The sequence below is a fragment of the Buteo buteo genome, chromosome 6 (assembly GCF_964188355.1).
Source record: "Buteo buteo chromosome 6, bButBut1.hap1.1, whole genome shotgun sequence".
Classification (NCBI taxonomy): Eukaryota; Metazoa; Chordata; class Aves; order Accipitriformes; family Accipitridae; genus Buteo; species Buteo buteo.
The window spans coordinates 34808108-34830476 of NC_134176.1; the positions used below are offsets into that span (position 1 = coordinate 34808108).

The following is a 22369-nucleotide window of genomic DNA, read 5'->3' on the forward strand; positions in this document are numbered from 1 at the left end:
ATATTCTCCAATTTGTCAACATCTCAATTACAGCAATGGAAAAAATGTAAATTTCATGTGCTTTGAACACTAAGGGGTCTATTCTTCTGTCAGTGCACATGCGTAACTCCCATCACCATTAATGGGAATTACTCATACATATCAACACAAGGACGGGCCCCTCAAACTTGAAAGGAAAAGATGAATTAATAAGGGCTACTCTCTTCCTGTATCTTCCTCAGCTGAAAAAAGTCATTGTTCTTTAAGAGTTTTTCATACTTCATACGGTTCACCTTTATGAGAGCTGTGCCTTCTGAAATAATGCATCTCCAGTGAAGCATTATTTATTAGCAAGTTTGATTTTTCACAGTCTGGATGTTTGAGCCTTTCTATTAGGAATTTCCTTTCTTACAAAAGACAGCTCTCTTCCAATAAAACCATACCCTATAGCTTTATAGGTAAAAATACAAAGGAATAAAAATATATTCTGAATCCTTATGATGAATATGAATACTAGCCTCAGCAGGCTTACCTATACATACAGAATGAGGAAAAAGAACTTGTAGCATTAGCTTTTGGATATTAAACTTCCAAAGACTTCGCATGAATGTGGGGTTTGGGGTTGTGGTTTTTTATTATTATTATTATTAACAACAACATATCCCTTTCCTTTTTCTGACTACTGGAGTTTGGTTCAAAGCTTTATGTAGTTTCAGTAGAGTTTCAATACTAGGACAGGCTTCTGGGCATTATCAACTAGTTTTGTAAACAAATTTGATGTGTATACCATCATTATTACAAGATGGCGTATAACGAATAAGAAATATAGTACTTAATTTTTTCCAACATGCATCAATCCACAGATGTAACCTGGGATGAACACATAATTTCAGCTAATGTCTTAGTTGACTTTGCCCTGAACCAGATGATTAGTCTTTGCCACAGAAAGCTATTGTGGACAAATTTGTGGGACAAACATCAAGCTGTCACAAAAGTGTTTCAAAACTACTTTAAGATATTGCCCTAGAGATTAGCCTCAGATATTATTTATAAAGGGGCAGATCTTCATTCAGCACAAGTAGTTCCATCAAAAAAAAAAACAAACCACCAAACCAAAAAAACCACATACTGATGAACTACTCACATGGGTAAAGCAAAGTCGATGTGATGCCCATTTATATTTTTACTGCTGCATAACCTAGAAGTTTCTTGTCTCTGGCTTCTCACTTAACGGTCAAGTTTATCACCCCAGGCCTAATCCTAAAAAGATGCTGAACTACCTGAAAGGTCCTGAAGAAACACAGCCTTCACCTGACTTGGCTGGATCAGGCCCTTTGAGTGACTGAGCTAGGAATATGACAAATCAGGTATACAATCCTGGTATCATAAAATATGAAACTGAAACCATTCCCTGGTGCTTTCCCGTAGACCACATGTTTTTAAACCTTAAAAAGATTTATTTCCCACTTTTCATGCATAATCTGCCATATTCATTATTTGAAATATCCCATAAAGAGATTAAATAGGAATTAAAGTCTGGGAGCGTCATATCCATCACTGTGGTACAAACTGATGCCGAATTCTAGAAGTCTTTTAGCCTTGTATGTAAAGGCAGTGGCTGTTTTCACTTTGTTTCACAAAGAATAAGGAAAACACAATACCCCAGAAGACTTTCAGATGTATTTTTTCCCCTTCAAAGAAAAGGGTGGATGATAAAGCTACACACACCTTTTAATCTTCCACTTAGGGTTTTTACACATATATTCCCTGGCTAAAACCCCAGGGTCTTCTCTCTCCCCTCCCCTTCCCTCAGCCCCTTTCCTGCCATCTCCCTTGCTATAACTCAGCTAACCCAACAGAACCAGTCAGTTTTAAATTTCAGTTGGGACCCCGGTGACCTGTTAATGAATCTACAGAGAGGAGAAAAACTCACAGTGTTGAGTTATGCCTGGTGTTGCTAGCTGACTTGGAGTCAGAAATGCTTGAAGCGTTAACGTAATTGCAAGAATGTGAAAAATGAAGCGTTGGGCTCCTGAGCAAAGCGAAAGGTCAAAGCAAGCCCTACACAAAACAAGTCTCTGGAAGATGGCCTCATTAGACCATTAAATCAGCTTCTTCTTTTTCTCCTTTGTAAGATGTTTAGAGTGTTTTATTTTTATTATTGGATATATTTAACTCTTTGTCTTTCCAGGACAGGGGCAAAGTTGATCAGACCTACTACATAATTACTAATCTCTAAAATGGTATTACACAGCATTGATCTGCATTTGTGGATCTAAACTGGGGTAAAGTCAATAAATGCTTGGTAGATTACAGGTCACTAGTACTTCGGTTTGCTAGATGATCAATATGTTGTATAGCTTAGTTTTCTGTTGAACAAGTGAGGTGACATGTTAAGAACAACATAGACACTCGCCACTAATAAAATTAGGATAATCTTTCAACATTTATTGCCTGAAGGCCCTTTCTTTAACTCTTTCAATGCCTGCATGTTTCTAATAATACCAAGCATTGACTAGATTAACCCTTTTGATGCACCGTTGTGGAAAGACTTTCCTCCATAAACAGACAAAATGCCTACACCTTTTTTGTTTGGTTCTAACTTTAAGAATTACGGATGGATTCTTCTGTGCAATAAATAGATCTACCTCATGCAGAGAAAGTCTGCAAAAATAACGTCACCACTCACCTAACTCCTTTCCACCCCCCCATCCCCCCAAAAAAAAAACAACCCACAAGCTGCACTTCACAGACTTAAGGCAAAAGCAGAGACCCCTGGAAAGAGCCCTCCCAAGAGCCAGAAGAGACTGAGTCTAGTTTGAATCAATCTCTGCTGCCACCAGGCATCAGTGGAGGAGACCATAAGTTGCTAATGTAACCCAAGACTCCCTGATGAGCTCCCGTTCCCAAGAAATCCGTTGGGGGAACTGGAATACTTGAAGCAACATTCGTGGAAGGTCTTGACAAAACTGTAGGGAAACCAGGTTGACCCAAATAAGTAACTGCACCAGAATAGCTCAAGAGGGCATCACCCATCTTGGCATTGCCTGGGACCGACTCACTGCCAGTTCAGGAGTTGTAAAGTAAAAGCTGCCCCCCTTAAGGAAGCCTAAGGAAAATTCAATACGGGCCTCCCTCTCTTTAGTCTTTCCCAGAGCTGAGAGGGGGAGAGCAATCCAAAGCTGTCTCCAATGGGAATTTTGTCGTTGCTGTAGGATCATACATCTTTCAGCTGCCAGCAGATGAGTGGAATGCTGATTTGCCACTGGACGACTGCTTCCCTTTAAAAGGCCCAACTGAGCACAAAGGAAAGCATACTAGTGGTGTTTTAGCCTGCTAGACTGGGCAGTGCTAGTGACTGATTTGGCCCTTCAGCAGTTGTTCCCCTTCTCCAGAAATGAGTGTAACAGGTTTGTTTAAATCATATATATTACCAGAAACCTCAGTCTCCAACAGAAAGTTGGTGTAGTTATCATCAACTACTTTTTCTTACACTTCGCAATATTTCTCAAGCACCTCGAGTTAGGTGACAAGGGATCAGGGACTAGTGAAATGCAAGATCCCTGGATATCAATACAAGGGATTTCTTTACATCAAGCATGGCTCGATGAAGAAACTCTTCTAATTTCTACGGGGTTGCTGGGACAGAGTGGAGATACGAGCATGAGGAAATTTCTTACCTAGGGGTGGAAGGAACGCGCTGTGGCAGATGACTCAGAGGAATCATTTTTAAGCATGCAAATGATCATCTGCTACACCAAGCATCTTAGCCACAATATACAATGTAAACATTTGATCAACATTAAAGTCTATGGCCAGCTAATAGACATAACACGGATTTGCTGCTTAGTGGTCAAGCTCTCCCTTTCATTAGCTGCTGAAGCTGTAATAGTTCACGCCAGGCCTCGTACAGCTCCAATCCAACCACACGGAAAAAAAGCCTGCGTGACTCACGTTGGAGTTGGATCACACCCTATTCCATGGCTGCTTTCTATCAGCGGTAAGATAACAAATGTATAAACAATTCATACAAATAGGAGACAAACCTAAACCACTCTACCAGAAACAAACTTTGCAGGTTCCTAGAATGGCAATGGGTACGACGCCGGATTGTGAGACAGACGAGGGGATCTAGCTCTGTGCCAAGCAACGGGCCACGTGAGAGAGGTGAAGTCACGTATCTGCTCTGCCACCTAAGTGTGGCAAATATCGTAGTGGGAAGTGGCCCGTGGCGCGAGGCTAGTCACGGCAGCGCTAGCCTGAAGGCTGCTCCCCTCTCCAGTTTTGGGATTCCACATGGCTGGTTGGATGGCAGACCTGTCAGTTGGCTCTGTTGGGTATGTGTAACCCCCATGTGGGGGAAACACAGTGCCAAAATGGTGCAGATGCATGAGATGGAGGGAGCATGTCATAAGACATTACAAAGGCAAGGTCTCACTCACTAGCTGAGGCTTACCATGTTTACGAAGAAAAGAAAGAATGGAGCCCACCTTAAACTTTGGTCTTAAAAAAAAAAAAAATCTATTCTGCATCAAGATCCAAGAGTGACTGTAGACCATCTTTACCCAACTTTTAGCACTAGAGGCTTGACTCTTATACCTTCTGGAGTCACTTATACTTCTAATGAGCAAGTGTAAAACACTATCATGTCAGAATGACAGCCTTTGACACTCACTCAGCATGGATGCAGATGACCACACAGAAGGTGCAATGCAGTAGGAAATAAAACAAAAACCCCTGAAATAATAATCAAACCTCCTGAACCCTTGAGAAGGCTTCACTGTATAGATCCAGCAGAGGTTTTGCAGTTCAGGTGTATCTCTATTTACCATTATGAATTCAGATTTTCAGAAGCAGAAACAAGTCTGTACAAGCAAACATTGTAGGAAACATTTTCCTGTCCAGTTTGGTTTTGCTTCTACTTTATGTAATGTAGCAGCTTCATAACTTCATGTAGGAGTCTCTTCCCCAGCTAAAACTACAGGTTAATTTCTCCATCTATAACCCAGCTCAAACAACTGCATCACAGCTGGAGAGTATGTCTGTCATTATATTTACTTACACCACAAAAAAATAAACTGTAGATAACCAAATTTGTAAAGGAATTGGCAGAACTAATCAATTGTTATTACAAAGCTTGTTTGAAGATTAGATATTTCACTTTGAAATAATAATAAAATGCAGCTAAGTGGGTTAGGAAAAAGGAAATACCGTCTCCCTAAGTTACAGCTGATTATACTGCAAGTCTGCCACTCCATGTTTACTCTAAGGCAGATGTACTGATATAATAAAAAAAGCTGGAGTTATTTTAGTCATGCCTACTTTGCGGAGGGAAAAAGTTTGACCTTTTACCTTGCTCGCTGCTGTTGTCTCCGCTCTGGGAAGCGTGGCCCCCACTGGAGGGCCCCGGTGTGCCTGCCGAGTGCGTTGAGGTTGCATCATCGTGGTCTCTCCAAGATGAAGGATTCTGGTGTCAGAATGCCAAGGAATTTTTTCCACAGTTCCCATTCCAATAGCAAATGAAGAACAGAAAGAAAACCGGGAGAAGAGGGGAGGAGGGGAAAAGTATACACATTAGCATTTGTGAAATGTGCCAAACACCGATACTGTTTGCACAGTGTAATAATTCTTCAGCAAAGACAAGCGGAGGAGGTACAAAGATTTACTTGGTAAAATAAAGGACAGATTTTTTTCTTTTTTAAACTTTCCAAAGAGTTGTCTGGATTTAATTGTTTGAATAGTACTGCAGAAGAATATTTCAGGGGAGAAAAAAAAAATTAAGTTTCTTAATGAGCTATACAGGGGGGCGGGGGGACACCATCAACCCACATAGTTTGCGATACTAGGTGTTCACCTTAGGGTCAGGATAGTTGGTATGCAAACTATCTCCCCACACTTTGTTTTTCCAGACTGACTAGAGACGGGAGGGTAGAGGAAGAGGAGGGAAACTGTTTCAAAAAGTAGAGGAGAACATGCACGGGAGAGGAGCATGTCCTCGCACCCTACCCTCTCTCTCACCCATTTGAATGCTGGAAAAACTTCAAGCAAATGCAAAGTTTTGGGGAAAAAGCAAGCTTTCTCTGAAAGATGTTATATACCAGGAAAGATGCTTCCTCACCACCCCCCCCCCCCACCTTGATATGACACATTTCAAAAGACTTTCTAGATGTATCACTCTAACAGTTCGCTTACAAGTATTGTCAAGAATAACCACCAGGTGATTATATAAAATAACATGTATAGTGATTTTTATGTAATACTTTCTACATTACTATGCATAAAACACAACAAAAGGGAACGCAGAAGACAGACGTACAAAGTTTGCCAAACTTGGCTAAGTAAGACCTCAACTACTGTACTTTAGCCACCTAATTAATGTGAGCTTTCTAATTTATTGAGTATTGGCTTTCCCGGAGCAAGGAGCTGCTATTTAAAACTGTAAAGTGAGGAAAACTTAATGTTACAGTTTAGTGCTACTTTGTTGAGTGTATTCTCCTCCTGTCCTCCTCCCCTTTCCTGATCATTCCCAATACCCTGCTGTTGCTTAAAGGAAAACAGGAATTCTACTGTACAGGAAGAGCTTTATCAGCACCACATGAAGGCAGGCAAGAGATGGAATTTCCTCTGGCAGAAAAGGAGAGCAAGAACACATGAAACAGATCAGACTAGGGGCTGGACCTGCATTACTTGTCACCTGTATGTGACAACTTAAATCAAGCACATTATAATAATTCAACAACAACAACAACAAAAACACCCTCTCAAAAAAAAAAATAATGCTTCTTAGGTTTGATTGTGTTTTCAATCTGCATTGTGAAATAACACCAGACTATTAAAGCACGAGGAGATACTGAAAGCAACAAGCGACAAGTTTGAATAAATTCTGTGAGCAGGACTGATTCTGACCTCATCTACCCTGATGTGTAGTAGGAATAAGTTCAACAAAATCAACTGATTTACCCATTGTAAAATTCAGTGTAAGTGTGATTGGAATCAGGTCCCAAAATATATATTGAAACATCTCAAAGTAATCTCCTAGCGCTGATTAGTACCACATGCTCTACAGCAACGCAAAATGGAACTGCCAAATAACGGCTTGCTACAATACCCAGTAACATAAATCTAACGGGCCTGACCCAGATCACAGCAGAGACAAAGGGAAGAGCCCATGACTTCAAAAGGTTCCCAATAAAGCCCTAGGTGACCAAAGGGTAAGAAGGATCCAAATCCCCTTCACCTTACACAGACACACACGTGCACCCACGTACGTGGTTCCATGGCAGGAAGATATGAGTAAAATCAGAAGACAGGCCGGGAACTGAGATTTGCCTAACCTGTCAGCGCAACAGACAGCACTGATGGCACCAAACCACCACCCCCTCCACAACCTAGAAGGCTGATCTACTTTTCCTCACGCAGAACCGCAACAGGAAAAAGAACCCACCAAACAATAGTATGTTATACTCATTGAGGTTGTTGTTTTAATTAGGTCTCAGAAATCATTATTAGCACCGTAAACCCCGCGAATTTCATTTAAAAAACAAACAAACAAAAACATTTTACCATCGTTTTACAGAATCAGCTGGAAAGAAACACAAAAAGAAAGATGAGAAGGCTTGAAAGTTCAAGCAGCCCAGATGTTATTACAAAAACCCCCCAAAGTTGAAAATAAGGTTAACAAAAAGTTCAGATGGAAATAAAATGCAAAAACTGAGCAAGTTTCTTTACAGCCTGGATTAAAACACAGTTGTGCCTATGAGCTTCTCTTTTTATCTCTGAGTTAGGAAGCCACTCAAATAGCTTCAAGCTGAAGGCAAACAGCAGACAGGAGCTCTTCAGCCCTCTGCAGCCTCTTAGCGTCAGCTGTTTGCCGGATGGTAATCAGATAAAGAGCTAGAAGAAATACATGAAAAAGGAAAGAAACAATAGCATAGCATGAGTTTAGCCCTCCAACAACATCAGGCTGGAACCTTCTTTTAGAAAATGTAATAATTGCAACATGTTCACCTAGGCTAAACTTTCCAGGGAACACAGTGAGTTATGTTAATTTTATGCACTGCAGGCTCTCTTAAGCTGGCTGCTGTTGGAGCTCCTTATCGCACATATGAAAATTACAATAATTAACTGGTAACACCTCAGCTATGTTTTAAGGCAAATGTCATCCAAAACCTATCATACAGTATTTCAAAAGCTAGACCGGCCTTTCTGTTTCAAAACCATAACGATTTGGAAAGGATCACTGAATAAGAATTCCTGCAGCTGAAAACACTTGCTGTCTCTACCAGGCTGAGTTGTTCTTGACCTCAGTTTGTAGATCCCGTTTTAGAAAGACAGACTGTATTGATTGGGAATTCAATGTATTTCTTGTGACACAGTTTTCTTGAGGAAGCAATTTGGCAGAATTTTGTTGAAGGACAGAAATAATAAGATGGGCTATTTACAAGATGCGCCAAGAGAATGTTGGAGGAATTTGAAAGGGAGGGAAATAGCTAGGCTTTAATATTAAAAAAAAATGACAAATAACTCTAGGGGTGGAGTTTACAGCCTCATAAAAAGGCAGCATTCTTTTGCTTTGGACTAAGATTATTGCATGTGTCAGTGAACTTCTCTTTTTCTCCCCTAGACTGTTTCCAACTTTGCATCCCTCAAGAAAAGCTTCTTGGCCAAATGCCTAATCATAAGTAGTTATTTTATGTATGTCCTCACAAAAAAATGGGACTAAATGACATGTCTAAAGTGTACTTCACTGGAAACACTTTATCAGTACAGTTTAGGTACCTAAAGAGATCCTGATCTAAAGCCTGCTAACATTAAATTTTTTATTGATTTCAAGGAAATTTGTATTACGCTATCACACTGCAAAAAAAGCCCAGAAAACGAGATAGCTTTAGATAAATTACACAAACTGTTAGCATGGCTTCTCATATCTTCTTGCAAGTTTAGTAATATACTTTGCAGAAACACGTTGAAGAGTGTGGATGATGTCTGCCAAAATGCAATTGCCTGGTTTGTGTACGTGTGCATACTGTAAGATTTTCACACACATATGACCTAAACTAATGCCAGATACCATAGAAGGTAAACAGCACACATGTATCTATTCCCAGTAGTTTTAATAATTGGGAGTCAAATATGGTGCTCCTCTTGCTCTTACCTAATTGTGTTAAAGAGCAGTGTTACCAGGAGAAAAGCAGTGAATACTGAGTAGAGCACAATAGAAGGAGATGGAAAATAGATACAAGAAGCTAGGTCTCCAGGGGCAGTATTTTCTATTTGCTGGGCTACAGACTCGCAGCTGATAATGCAAGTTGTAATTAATATAAAAGCAGGAGACAATATGGGGAAAGCTTGTACTAGCAGGGCCACAGGAGATCACTCCGCTGCTATCCACTGTTTCTCATTTACACACACAGCCTTCCCTAGAAAACCCAATTTTGCCAGTGTTTTTTCCCTTGAAAGTTAAAAAAAAATTGATTTAGCACCACCATTGAATTTTGCTAAATCTAGGAAAGAGCAACAGAAAGGACAAGAGTCTCCTGGTATACAAAGCAAATCTGATGCGTTACTCTTTTGTCGATGCTGCAAATCTGGTGGAAAGTGTAAGAGTTTTTAGCTGCTGCAGGATTTCTTGAACAGAGATGTTGTAACAGAGAAATTTGATATAGGATAACCTTCTGTTAAATTGCAATTCTTACTTTGTATCCCCAGAATTTCCACTGGGCAAAGTCTGGCTAATTTTTTGTGAGTGTATGCAGTCCCGCTAGGGCTGATTCTGATCTCACACTGCTTTTTATGGTGATATTAAAGACTCAATTAACCATAAGGAATTTGCTTCTTATTTATAACTGGGAAGTAAAATCGATCAGGCCAGCTGATACCCATGTGAGTAAGCCAAGCAGGATTTGGCTCACAGACGTTAACTGAAGTTTTAAGTATACAACCGTGACAGGATCAGGCCCCTACATTTTAGCAGATTAAATGGACAGAACCATTGATCTTGCAGGAACAAATAAAACACAACTTACTTTCATAAAAGTAAGGTTTTTTTTGCAACAGCTATAAGGGCTCGTTCTTTGTGAAGATGGTTGGACTCAAAGTTCTGCAGGTTGCTCTGGTAAATTAATTTTGCATACACAAAACTGAACTGAACTACTGATATGGATGGCATTTCCCCCCCTCCCCCCCAAATACAAGCCAAATTCTGCTCACCTTCTTCTTACAAGTTAACACCTGTAAATACAGTGGAATGACTGATGTGATTGATGCCACAACAATCTGTATCCAGGTACCACGGTATATCAAAAGATGATATACTATGCTGGACATAGAAATGTACTCACATACATGCATGTGTGTTTCTGTGTGCGTGTCTGTGTCTGTCTATTTTTTGTAGGTATAAAGTTCAGGATGGTATCTTAGAAACTGTTGTGGAGTGCAGTAGTAATAAGCTTACTATATAAAGAAACTTTCAATAAGTAAATGAGCCATGAAAAACTCTAATTTGACACGATATGCATGTTTTCTAAAAACAACTACTCCTGATACTACTAGGGTTTATTTTCTTACAGATGCTTATTTAGTATGATAACCTTTTTGTAGCAGAATTACACAATTTAAACAAAAGACAAGGCATTGTGATTTATCAGATATTTGTGTATGTATGTATACATATGTACAAGTTTTAATTCTTGTCCCTTGATTTCGCATTCGAGGAAAGTGTCAGAAGGAATTTCTGACACTCCTAGAATGTGGCAACGTTCTGAAAACCTGCGTGCTTTGTATTTTCCAATTAAGATTGAAATCAGACATGTAATCCACCTGTCAGCAAGGAACCGAGACCTGAAAAATCGGGGGGGGTGTTGTGTTTTTAATTGTCCTTCTACGTCATTCTGTGTGGTTACACTTCATCTAGACTGATAGACAACTCAAACCAAAGTGGCAACACCGGCATAAAATAGATAGTGAAATACACGACCGGTTCAGTTTGACAGAACCCAGTTTAAAACTAAAACACTGAAATTTGAGCTGTAGATTACCTTTGACTGCAGAGTACCTTGGCCCGTCAAAAAGAGGAAATATACAACATTCTCTACAGCCTCAGAAAGTTCCTGGTGCTCCGTGCCCCTTCAGAAGGGACAGGGCCTACCATAATATCCAAAGTCTTAAGTCACACACTAAGAAATTCAGTTATTAAAGAAAAAAGTTTGCCTTATTATTGTTGCTGTTAGCTACTTAGTTTCCCTTCTGACACACTACAAACAGAAAGGGCACCTTTGGGGTCTGATCCTGCGTTTCTGGCACACTCAAAGCTCCCACTGAAGTCCATCAAAGTGTGGCAAACCTGGAGACTGCAGCATCAGGCCCCCAATTATTTCCTCATTACTCAGAGAAATCTTACCTAAAGGTTTAATTATATAACTGGAGCAGATATATATTACCCTATTTTTATTTTTTTCTCATCTGCAAGATGTCAGGAATTTGCACAGACCGTTCTTTTGAGGAGAAATATTAAAGAAATGTAAAATGTCTGGATGTCCAAAAGTACAAAATAAAAGTATCTCCTCATTTGAGAGCTGAAAGGTTTAATATTCAGACTAATATTTCTCTTCTACAGCTAAGGCATCAGATTTCTAATCTGTCAACAGTCCTTTTATAAAAAAGAGATATATGTATATTTCTATCCATTTTTAATTATATTTTATATATGATGATCTGTATATTATTACCTCCCTGCTGCGAATGGACTAGAACATATAAACAAATATCAGAAAGACTGAGGCCCTGATCCTGCTCCCACGAAAGCCAGAGGAAGGAGACCCATAAATTTCTGTGGGAGAATTACTACGCTTCAAAGTAAGTTTGTGCTAAAGGAAGAATTGTGTGGCACCAGGTGAAGCCAGGTACAGAAGAAATGTAATTAAAGTACAAAATGTTATCATATGCTCAAAAAAGTTTTTAAATCTCCAAATTTTACAAGCATCACCAGATCTGACTAGCTCAAAAGTCAAAAAAAAAAGAAAGATTTGCTGGCAATCTCAGGAGATAATTTAGGCTGAACAGAGAATGCAGGATAGGGCCCAGAGTGTTTATATTGAACAATAATAAATTGTCTGTGCTGGGAAACTCAACTTGAACTGCAGCTGGAAAGGTTTCTTTCCTCTTTTCTTTTCTTTTTTTTTTTTTTTTCTTCCCTAACTGATCTGGTTCAGCCAGGGCATAGCTGTAATTACCTTCTTCCCATCTACAGCTAATACCTCAGAGCAATAAAAAAATATGAGGGTGTTAAAAATTCAAACACTAATTATGGGCTGTTATATTTACTAAACACAGCAAAGTAATAACAAAAGTTTCAGCTTCTTGTGGCCAGCGCTGCACTATTTGATCTACCAAGTCCCTGGACCCTCTACACTTACTGTATTACATAACAGTTAATAGCGCACTAAAATAAAATTCGATAAACACATTTATTACCAAACACGTCTAGCACAACTGCTTGCAGCTGTCTCCTCTTTCCAGCACAGGTATATCTCTGAAGAATTCATTCCTTTGTTGATTTTGGTTTTGATTTCCAATTAAGTTATATAAATAGTAGAGCAGTAGATTTTGGAAAAGGAAGCATGCACTATTTGAGCACCCCATTTAAAGTCTTATGGTAAATATTGGCTAATCCTACAGTTCTTTCTGTTACTTTCCCTTATGCCTCTTTTCAGGTCTAGCAAAGGAATAAAACTGAGAGCTGCCTTAGTTCCTAGTTCAGCACTGCCACTGTCACCGCTACCACCCCTCGCATTCACATTAAACACACACGGTGTAGCTTTATAGCACTTAATAAGAATAGAGGTGTATGGATTTTTGGGGTGTCAAACAGCTGTCACAAACTGTCATCTCCACAAGAGAAACCTTGGCACACAACAAATTAACCTACACTTCTTTTTGGCTATCATTATTCATAGCCAATCAGTTGAAATGCTCCTAGTATTTCATGTGCAAATAAAACCATGAGGGGAAGACCCATGGATCAGAATAGCGGGCCAATACATAAAACAGAGGAAACAACATGCTGTCTCTGTCCTTCTGAAGTGGCTCATGATCACCCCTGCACCAACTTTCACCAAATGAGATCTAGCCTGAGGCTATATATTAAATATGCATATCAAAGCAAATGAAAAAATAAACCTGGAGAGTCAAATTGGACAAATTTGCATGCTTGAACTACTACATTTTCAGGTAGGTGCTCACAAGTGATAGCTCATTTTTTGATAGTCTTGCGTGTTTATATTAGCCATTTTTTAAAGCTTTTCCTTCTTTATGAATAAAAGTGGATTTCTTCCTGCTGGAACCTTGTACAGTGCAAATATAAATGTGTACACACACGGTAGTTTGACTAAGCTATAAAAGTGTTGAAGTTTTGTTGGGAAAACAAGCTAATACACACACACACACACACACAAAAATCCAATAAGGAGACACATTTCCCAAAACGCATGAATAAAATGTAACTATGTGATACAACTCTTCATTTCCCAGTTGGTGTTCTGGTTGCACAAATTATTGCTTCCTTTCAAAACAAATAGCAGGGGGCTAAAGTAAAAATGTTATAGCTCAAATCTCCAGGAAATAAAAGGCTTTAAATTATAATACCCAATGAAGTGGTAAACCCTAACGGGTGCAAGATAAATGGGTTGTCATATTTATTTGAGTTTGGGTTTTGGGCCACAAAAGCAAGAGGAGATTCTTCTTAGGGAAGATAATAGTTATCAAATTATCAAAATGCTAACCCCTTCCACCCCTGTCCTATCATTGTGTGTGAATTTAAATATTATAATGGCGCACTGCAAATTGGCTTGAGCATTCGCCATCTGCCAGAACCCTAAACAGGCTAGTTTATCTAATCTCTTCAATATAAACACAAGCATGCTCCATTTCTACACTTCCACTTGAAACACACTCTTGTAAAGAAACTGTACTGGAGAAACATGTACTTTTTTTTTTTTTTTCTGTTGCTCTGAATCATACACAATGACCCCCTATCTTTCAGGTTGCCACTCATTTCAATTTCTTTTCTAGTGCTCTCCCTGAATACTTATGCAGACGAATTTAGGGTTCTAAAATGCCAGAAACCAAATATTTTTGAAAGAGTGTCATGCCTCATAGAGTTTATTAGCTACGTGTGAGATAGCTGATAAGCAGAGAAACTTTCGGGAACGTCTGCACACATTTTTTTCTCTCAAAATAAAAGATTTAAAATGGAAAACATCGCAAAACCCTTGTCCTGCAGTGTTTACCGAATACAAATGAGAAAATGAAAGCTAAGGCTTGGGTCCAAAAATATTTCCCGGGCTCTGGAACTAAGCCGTGCCAGAAGGGGAGCATTTAGAAGAATTTATTATTATTTTATCTCCCAATTCAGCTTCAGTCCAGGTCTAATGTAATTATCAAATACACACACAAACAACATGTTTTCAAAGGAAACAAAAGCTCCTAGAAAGCTCATTCTCCCTGGGCTCACAGCTACTCTTCTTAACACACTGGGAAATAAAGGCAGGCGCCTGTGCAGAAAGCATGGTTAACTTCACACCGGGTGTTAAATTAATATTTCAACCGCTAAAATATTAGACTGTATCATTTAGATTATGAGTTCAATTGAATCTAAAACTGTGTAAACCCCTTTTCCCCCCAGGGATGCGTTCCTATAAATAAACTCGAGTTCACACCCACTCTTTTCAACCAGAGCTATTCCTTCCCTTCTCTGCGGTACCAGCTGCAATCTTTCCCTTCACATCCCGAAGTCTCTCCGCGTCTACATCTTTTGAAGGATCACAAGAGCCGCTCCAAAACCCGGAAAAACAAAGGCACTCTCCTCACCACGCACACCAACGTTCAGTCCTACACACATAACACTAATTCACCAACTCCTCAAGTGTTAAAATCAACCGCTAACCTACGGTTACTCAATCATCATTCTCTCCAGCTTTCTGTAATACATTGTTAATAATTGCTTCATCAAGGTTACTGTCTTTTATTATGAAGATGCTTCAGGCGTTTGGCAATAAGTCCATATTCTGACAATAAGTTGCTATAAAGCACGAGCATTGGAAACTCTAATGTGCTAACCCCTTTTTTGTAATGCAATGTAGTATTGCCAATAATTCTCATCACTTGTCATCCCCACGAGAGGGGAGGGGGGAGCAAATCAGCAAACTTTCTCCCTAACTTTCTTCTCTCTGTTTCCTTACATTGCTGCACTGATTGCAGAGTTGGCAACGAAGAAGAGAAAGCACCGATCCCTGCATCAAACCGACAGTCTGCTAGCTCTCCGAGCCGCCCGGACCAGGAAACTTTACAAACCGTTGCAAACTCGCTGCTTTACAGATGGAAACAGAAGGAACCTTTCCCATTTCTACAACTTTACGAAACGCGAGGGAAGAAAGCCTAAGGATGGGATCCGAGCTTGCGAGAGGTTAGAGTAGTAATGGGGATAATGCTACTAACAGACACCAGCAGCAAAACAATGAAATCGGGGACAGGTCCTCTAAGCAGGTTAAAGCCTTAAAAAGTGACACAAAGAAATCAGAAGGACTTACATGATCGGCTAAATTTGTGGAAGATCCTGAGAGTTCTTCGTGGTCTGATTTGGAGCTGCCATCCCTTTCATCGATAACGAGGTCTATTGGCATTTTTCCTTTCAAACAACTAATGTACCGATGGCAGAAGTTATCGCACAATTCATGAACCTGAAAACAGTAACAAGTATATTAGTGTCAATAATGGCAAAATATCGGATTGCAACTTTTTTTTTTTTTTTGATAGCAAGAACAACCCTCTGATCCACTCCACAAGTAACTCTAATTAAGGGGCACAATAGTTGAAGGCAAGGAAACAATAGAGAAATTGTTGCAGCACATATTATTCTCTAGAGACTTGCCGCAGCAACAAGTTAGAGAGAGAGAAAGAGAGATAGATAGTGGGCTCAGCCTGGTGTGCAGAGGAAAATCCGACTTGCTGATAAGATCAGGACCCTGGGAGCTGGACCCAGGCGGTACCTCTGGAGCACACCCAGCCCAGGCAGGTACAGCTAGTCACTCGGGACGGGGTCGGTTTAAAGCGGGGCCAAAGAAAGGTCTGCGTGGCCGGCAGCAGTAAAGGGAAGGTACTCGCCGAGGCTGGGGGAAGAGCCGTTCTCGTCCCCGGGCACAGCCCCCTCCCCACGCCGCGCAGGGGCCCCCTGCCTCTTCCAAACATTTACTGCTTGCTTGGGGTTAATATGCCTGCCAGAGCCGGAGAAAGGCAGGACCGCTTTCATTTCTCGTTTTGTTAAACGTATCATTTCCCAGTCAGGAGCAGAGCTTCTACCGAGGGAAGGGGTAAGAAGGATGGGAGGGGGGGTAATAATCTATACGTTTAATGACTCGGTTGAAATTACGCTGGGGAAAAAAAAAAAAAAAAAAAAAAAAAAAAGAATGCCGGGCTGGGCTGGGCATGGCTGGCGGGTGTCACATGCTCGGATGGCACAGGTTACAGCCTCACACTGCGTTTGCCCTGTCTCCTCTGGCCATGTTTACAAGTCATCCCAAACAGTCAAGGGGAGGGGGGGGACGGGGGGACGACGACGACAGAGGGAGGGAATGGCTTGCCCCCCGCCCGCCTCCACGGCTCTTACCTTTTCTAATTCCAAAAGGTGAAACCTTAGTACTTGTATTGCTTGGATCATCTGCAAGAAAGTTTTGAGCGAGGGGTTACGTGGGAGACAGGAGCACGGGGGCTGTGCAGAGTCGAGAGCCCGAGTGGGCGAGGGGGAGAAGGGGATTGTCAGGGCGCGCAGTCATTATCCAGGATTTTAGCTCATTGGTCACGCTCGAACGATTTCGATCAACTTTAACCTAAGCACTTGATTTTTATCATATTTATCCCAGGAGCGGTGATTAGTGCTTTATTACCGCGGTCTTGGAGAAAACCTCTTCCTCTTCTCCTCGCCCCCTCTCAACGCCCCGGCCCTCAGCCCGGAGGGTCCGCAGAGGAGTCAGCCCCACACTCCCCCCCCCCCCCGCCCGCAGGAGAAAGGGGGGGAGGGAAGGATGAATAGTTTGGCATCTTCTTTACAAGCGGATTTAGGCACTTTGAATATTGAAATCGCTCACATTAGCAAAAGAATTACGCTAGAACTCTCCAGCTCTCTCCTCTTAAGCAGTTATTTCCTTCACTGTAGCTTCCCGTGGCTTTCAGACAGGGCTTTGCGACGCACTGGGGCTCGAGAGTTCGCCCTGCCTCACTTTAAAAGGGAGTGCAGCTCTTGGAAGCCGCTTGACGGCAGCTCCCCGGCCCGCCGGCTCCCCCCGCCCCTGCCCGCGCAGCCCGGGTGCCCGGGCCGCCGCCGCCGCCCCGGACGGCGGAGGGCGCTTGCCGGCAGCTGGCGGGGGGGGGGCGGGAGGGGTGGGAGGGGAGCGGGGCAGAGGGGCGAGCAGGCCTTACCAAATTGTCCAACTCTGGGTTCGAAGAAAAAAGTGGTTTTTCAGCGCGGACCTGCAAGAAGAAGGAAAAGCGCCGTGAATTACAGCTTCTCTCCTCGGCCCTGCAACCCAGTCACTGCTCGGGGGGGGGGGGGGGGGTAGGGGGACACGACACGGGACGGACACACACACACGACCCTGTGACAAAACCAGCCGGCACAGGTCAGATCAGAATCCGGCTGAACGCCCCGGAGTCACCCGTGGTGCCAAGAGGAGCCTGCTCGGCTCCTGCCAGCCCCGTGCCCCAGGAGCCCCCTCTTCCCCACCTCCTCCTGCCCCTCTCCCGCTCCCCCGGCCTCCGAAGCTCGGCCACGGCTACATTGCCCTTTCCTTAACGCGGGAGGGCCAGGGCCAGGGCCAGGGGGCTCAGCCCGGCGGCGCGGAGGGGCTCCCGGCGGAGGAGGGTCAGGGCCGGCCGGGCCGCCAGCGCGCACCCCCGCCGCTGCCTCCCCGGCGGCCGTGTGTGTCCCCCGGCGGCCGGAGAGGGGGCACCGGGGGCGGGGGGGGGACGACGACAACGGCTGCCCCCTGCGAGCCCCCGGCCGTGTGGGCCGAGGGGCTGAGGAGGTGGCGGGAGTGCCGGGAAGGGCCGGGGGCGGGGGGAGAGGTGCCGGACCTGTTTGGCGAAGACGGCGATGTCCTCGTTGAAGGAGTCGGAGGAGCAGACGTCCCCGCCGGCCACGCCGGGCTCCCGGGGCGTGCAGGTCGCCAGCTCGCACTTCTCAAAGACCAGAGCTAAGAGGGGGAACAACGGGTGCCTACCGGGCAGTGGCACACAAAGAGAGGGGAGGGGGTGGGGGAGAGGGGGAAAGAAGAGCTCGAATCAACAAGTATTTTGTTTTTAAGTGCGCGGACACACAGACACGGACGCACGGACAGAGCCACGCTCTGCAGGCTCTCAGTGTCGCTTCGGGCAGAGCAGGGGAGAGCAACGTTTTGAAAGAAAAATGCTGGGTTTGGTAGTGGGTCGGATTGTTTTCTTTCTTTCTTTCTCTCTCTCTCTCTTTCTTTCTTTTCCCCCCCCCTTTTGAAATTGCAATGCCCGAGCCACATCCCCCGTGCAGTCCCCACAGATGAGGACAAAAGTGACCTCTCCTCCAAACGCACAAGGCACCAAACACGCTCACGCAGGCAGCAGCTCAGCTGGGAATCTTACACTTTTCGCCACAGCTTAAAATAACGCGAAACCTGGAAGATCCCATCCCTACCCTCCAGCTATGACCTAAAATGAGAAGCACGGCTAGGCAAACTGCAAACTACTTAATACGTAATTTTATTTTTCAAGGGGCCTGCTAACAAAAATGTGGTGAAGTTTCCTGGCTTAGGAAGCACACCCAAGTAAAATACCAGCTGTCCAGATAAGTGAGCTGGGGAGGGGGCGGAGGGAGGGAGCACTTCGCGAAATATTTTCCCATAGTTGGTGTAGTCAGGAAAAAAAAAAAAAATTATCTGCGTGCTAAGTAGTAAGCATGCATTTCTTCTCTCTTTTTCCCCTTTGGTGCCTGATCAAGGCCCCACACTGTCATAGATGGTACTATCTCTCCTTTTAGGATCATTTCGTATTTTTTCTAAAAGGCACTGAAGGGAATCGGTGTCATTCCCCTCAAGCAATGCCCTGGCACAGGCTTGAGTTTTGCTGGGTACGTGTTTCTTTTTCCTCCTGTTCTTTCTTTCCTAAATACAAAACTCAGCTCGTTGCCCCCAATGTATTTATTTCTTCTGTCTCAGGGAAGAGCTGCTTGCGAGAAGCGAATCCCTTTTATTCTTACTACCTTCCGCGATGTGAATAGCTCTTTATTTACAGCGTTGGAAGAGTGTTATTACGGCACGAAGGAGAACACCAGAACAACACTTCTCCAACTAAAAGCCACAGCAATGAGAGCCGCCTCTCCCGTCTGAACTCCTAACTGGGGCCTTTCCGAGAAAGACAAAAAACCCACGGGGGGAAAAAAAATAAAATGAAGGGGGGGGGGGGGGGAAGGAAAAAAAAAAAGAAAAAAAGAAAAGAAGAAAGACAAGGCAACGCCACCTCCCCCAGCCCAGCCTGTCTCCCCGAGAGGTCTGTTTTTCCAGGACCCGTTTCCCGTGGGTGCTGGCACCTCAGCTGAGAGTCAGGCCGGGGCTGCACTCGCCCCGAATGAGGTGGCCAGCGGTGGCGGTGGCAGTGGCAGTGCCACCGCGCGGGTCTCCCTCCGGAGCGGGCGGCGGGGGCTCCCCGGCCGCCGCCCTCCCACGGACCCGCCGCCCCCCCCGCCCCCCCTCGGCCCCGCTCCGGGTCTCGGCTCGCCGCCGCCGCCGCCCGCCACCGCGGCCCCGCGGGAGCCCCCGCCGCCCGCCCCGCTCCTGCCCCGGCCGCTCCGGGGGCACCGGCGCTGCGGAGCCGGGCCGTGGCGCCGGGCGGCCCGGCGGCACCTACCCGTAGATCGCGTCCTTGTCCCGCTTCAGGGCGTCGTTGACAGCGGAGCCCATGCTGGCCGGCATGACATTGGGGTGCGGGGCGTGGGCGCCGTAGTGCTGTCCGGCGTGGAGCGGCGGCCCATGGTTGAGGTGGTGCACCGGGGGGATCGGCCGGGGGGCGTGGGGGTCCCCGTACATGGACGCCGGCACCCCTACTCCGTCCATCCCGCCGTAGTGGGGCAGCTCATCGTACTGTCAAAAACACGGGCCGGAAGAGAAGAAAGAAAGAGAAAGAGGGGGAGAGAGAGAGAGAGAGAGAGAGGAATAAAAAAAAAAAAAACCAAAACAAAAAAAACAAACAAACAACAACAACAAAAGTCAGAAGAGAGTAAAGCACCCGGACAGACACAAACAGAGCAAAACAAAACAAGAACAGCCACAACGAGAGAGAAATGTGCAAACTGAAATCAAGTGGGATCGGGAGCAGAGGCTGGAGAGGCTGAGGGAGGAGTGGGGGTGCGGGGAGAGGTAACGGGGGAAAGTGTGTGTCCGCCTGCCTGCGTGTGCGGGGGGAGAAGGTCCTCTTCAGCCCGGGCGGGAGAAACCCTACCAAGGAAACGGGGATGAAAAGGAAGGAAACGGAGGAGAGAAACTAGAGTTACTCTGCATTAGAAAGGAAGGGCAAAAAAAGAAAATAGAAATGAATAAACAAGCAGAATCCAAAGCAACTCGAGAAATAAATCAACACTGGGAAGGAGAGAGGAAAGGTAGGGTGCATCGGGGGGCGGGGGGGGGGGGGGAGATAAAGGGGGAAATAATCTGAAAGTTACCAGAAACATTATTTAGTAGCAATTCCCCTTGTCCTTGTCAAAGCCAGAGACAAAAAAAAAAAAAAAAAAAAAAAAGCAGCTATATGTGTATACATATATATACTTTCGTATATACACAGACACACATATGTATTTCTTAGGCTTTCCTAGGCAGCGGCAGTAACGGCGGCGGCAGCAGCAGCAGCAGCAGCAGCAGCAGCAGCAGCAAGCTTTCCCCTGTGAAAGCCGTGCTACTGAGCAGGCAGAGAGCAGGGAAATCGCGCTGCTGGGGGAAAAGCTAGAGAGGAAAAAAGCGTGGAACAATTGCAGAGAGAGACACACACAGAGAGACACTCACGCACACACACAAAAAGCTAGTGAATAATTTTTGCTGCTATTTTTTAATAGTGGCCGCCATCATCATCAGCAACAGAGGAGAGCAAATCGGACAGGCCCCTCTTAAGAGAGGATTTATATATAGGTAAGTGTTGGAGATTTAAACCTACCCTTTGCGCCATCAGTCTGCGCTCCAATAAACTCCTGGATGTGTCGTATATTTAATATCCCAGTCCAGCAAAGAAAGTGATTTAGAGTGAAGAAGATTCCTTTTTTTTTTTTTTTTTGCAACCCACTTATAGACTTCTCCTATCCTCCAATATGGGTAAATAATAATAATAACAACAACAACAACAACAACAATAATATATAAAAAACAGTCAAGAACCACGATGAGTTTCTGTGTTTTCTTCTTTTTTCTCTCTTTCTCTCTTTGCTTTTTCTCTCTCTTTTTCCTTTTTTCTTTCTCTACGCAAAAAAAAAAAAAAAAAAAAAAATTGTCAAGCCCCCAAACTGAAGGTTACGATCGGCCCGTCAGCAACCCACATGTAACCAAACTGTCGTGTCTCATGGCTTTTTGCCACTCCAGCTGTCAATCAAAGCCAGGGAATGTCAAGGTAGTGAATGAATGATGGTTGATGATGATGAAGAAGAGAGGAGGAATCTTTTTAACCCCGGTTTCTTCTTCCAGTAACTCCGCGCTCGGGTTTTGCCTTTTAGGATCGCTATAGGGCTGGTTTTTTTGGTTGCTTTTTTTTTTTTTTTTTTTTAAGTACTGTGAAGGGGGGTGGGGAGAGATGCGAAGAAAAACGGAATAGTTTGCGAAGCCCGGACTTCCCCCTCTCTCCTTTTTTTTTTTTTTTTTTTTTTTTTCCCTCTCCTCCCGGCAGGTATTTTGTCTCCCTCTCTCCCTCGCTCTCCGAGATGAGTGAGTGTCAGTAAGTGTTGGCAGGTTGGCTGCTGGCTGCCTTATAGAAGAGGCTCAGTTTTGCAGCGCTGATCGGCGGGAGAATGAAGTGACGGAACCCGGAAGTAGTGGTGGCCATAGCCAGTCCTGCAGCGCGGCGGCGGCGGCGGCGGGGAGCGGCGGCGGCGGCGGCGGCGGCGGGGAGCGGCGGCGGCGGGGAGCGGCGGCGGGGCGCGGGGCGGCGGCGGCGGCGGCGAGCGGCGGCGGGGCGCGGGGCGGCGGCGGCGGGGCGGCCCGGCCGGCGGAGCGCCGGGGATGCGCAGCGCGGCGGCGGGGCGGCCGCGGCGCCGCGCGGGGGGAGCCGCGCAGCAGCCCCTGCCCCGAGCGAAGCAACGCGTGTAGGAAGGAGCGAGCGAGCGTGCGAGAGAGAGGGA

The 22369-nt window shown here is 44.5% G+C and overlaps 1 protein-coding gene across 4 annotated transcripts in view; it reads right to left on the reverse strand.

Moving 5' to 3' along the window:
• Positions 1 to 21979, reverse strand: part of MEIS2 (Meis homeobox 2) — a 174205-nt gene extending 152226 nt beyond the window's left edge. For all 4 annotated transcript variants that reach the window (XM_075030375.1, XM_075030374.1, XM_075030378.1 and 1 more), the window contains exons 1-7: positions 21199 to 21979; positions 19903 to 20135; positions 18103 to 18244; positions 17449 to 17499; positions 16640 to 16690; positions 15564 to 15713; positions 5332 to 5446 (exon numbers count right to left, since the gene is read on the reverse strand). In XM_075030375.1, the coding sequence (XP_074886476.1) occupies positions 5332 to 5446; positions 15564 to 15713; positions 16640 to 16690; positions 17449 to 17499; positions 18103 to 18244; positions 19903 to 20135; positions 21199 to 21210 (754 nt within the window). In that variant the 5' untranslated portion in view covers positions 21211 to 21979. The remainder of the gene's footprint in view (positions 1 to 5331; positions 5447 to 15563; positions 15714 to 16639; positions 16691 to 17448; positions 17500 to 18102; positions 18245 to 19902; positions 20136 to 21198) is intronic.
• Between the last annotated feature and the right edge of the window lie 390 nt (positions 21980 to 22369).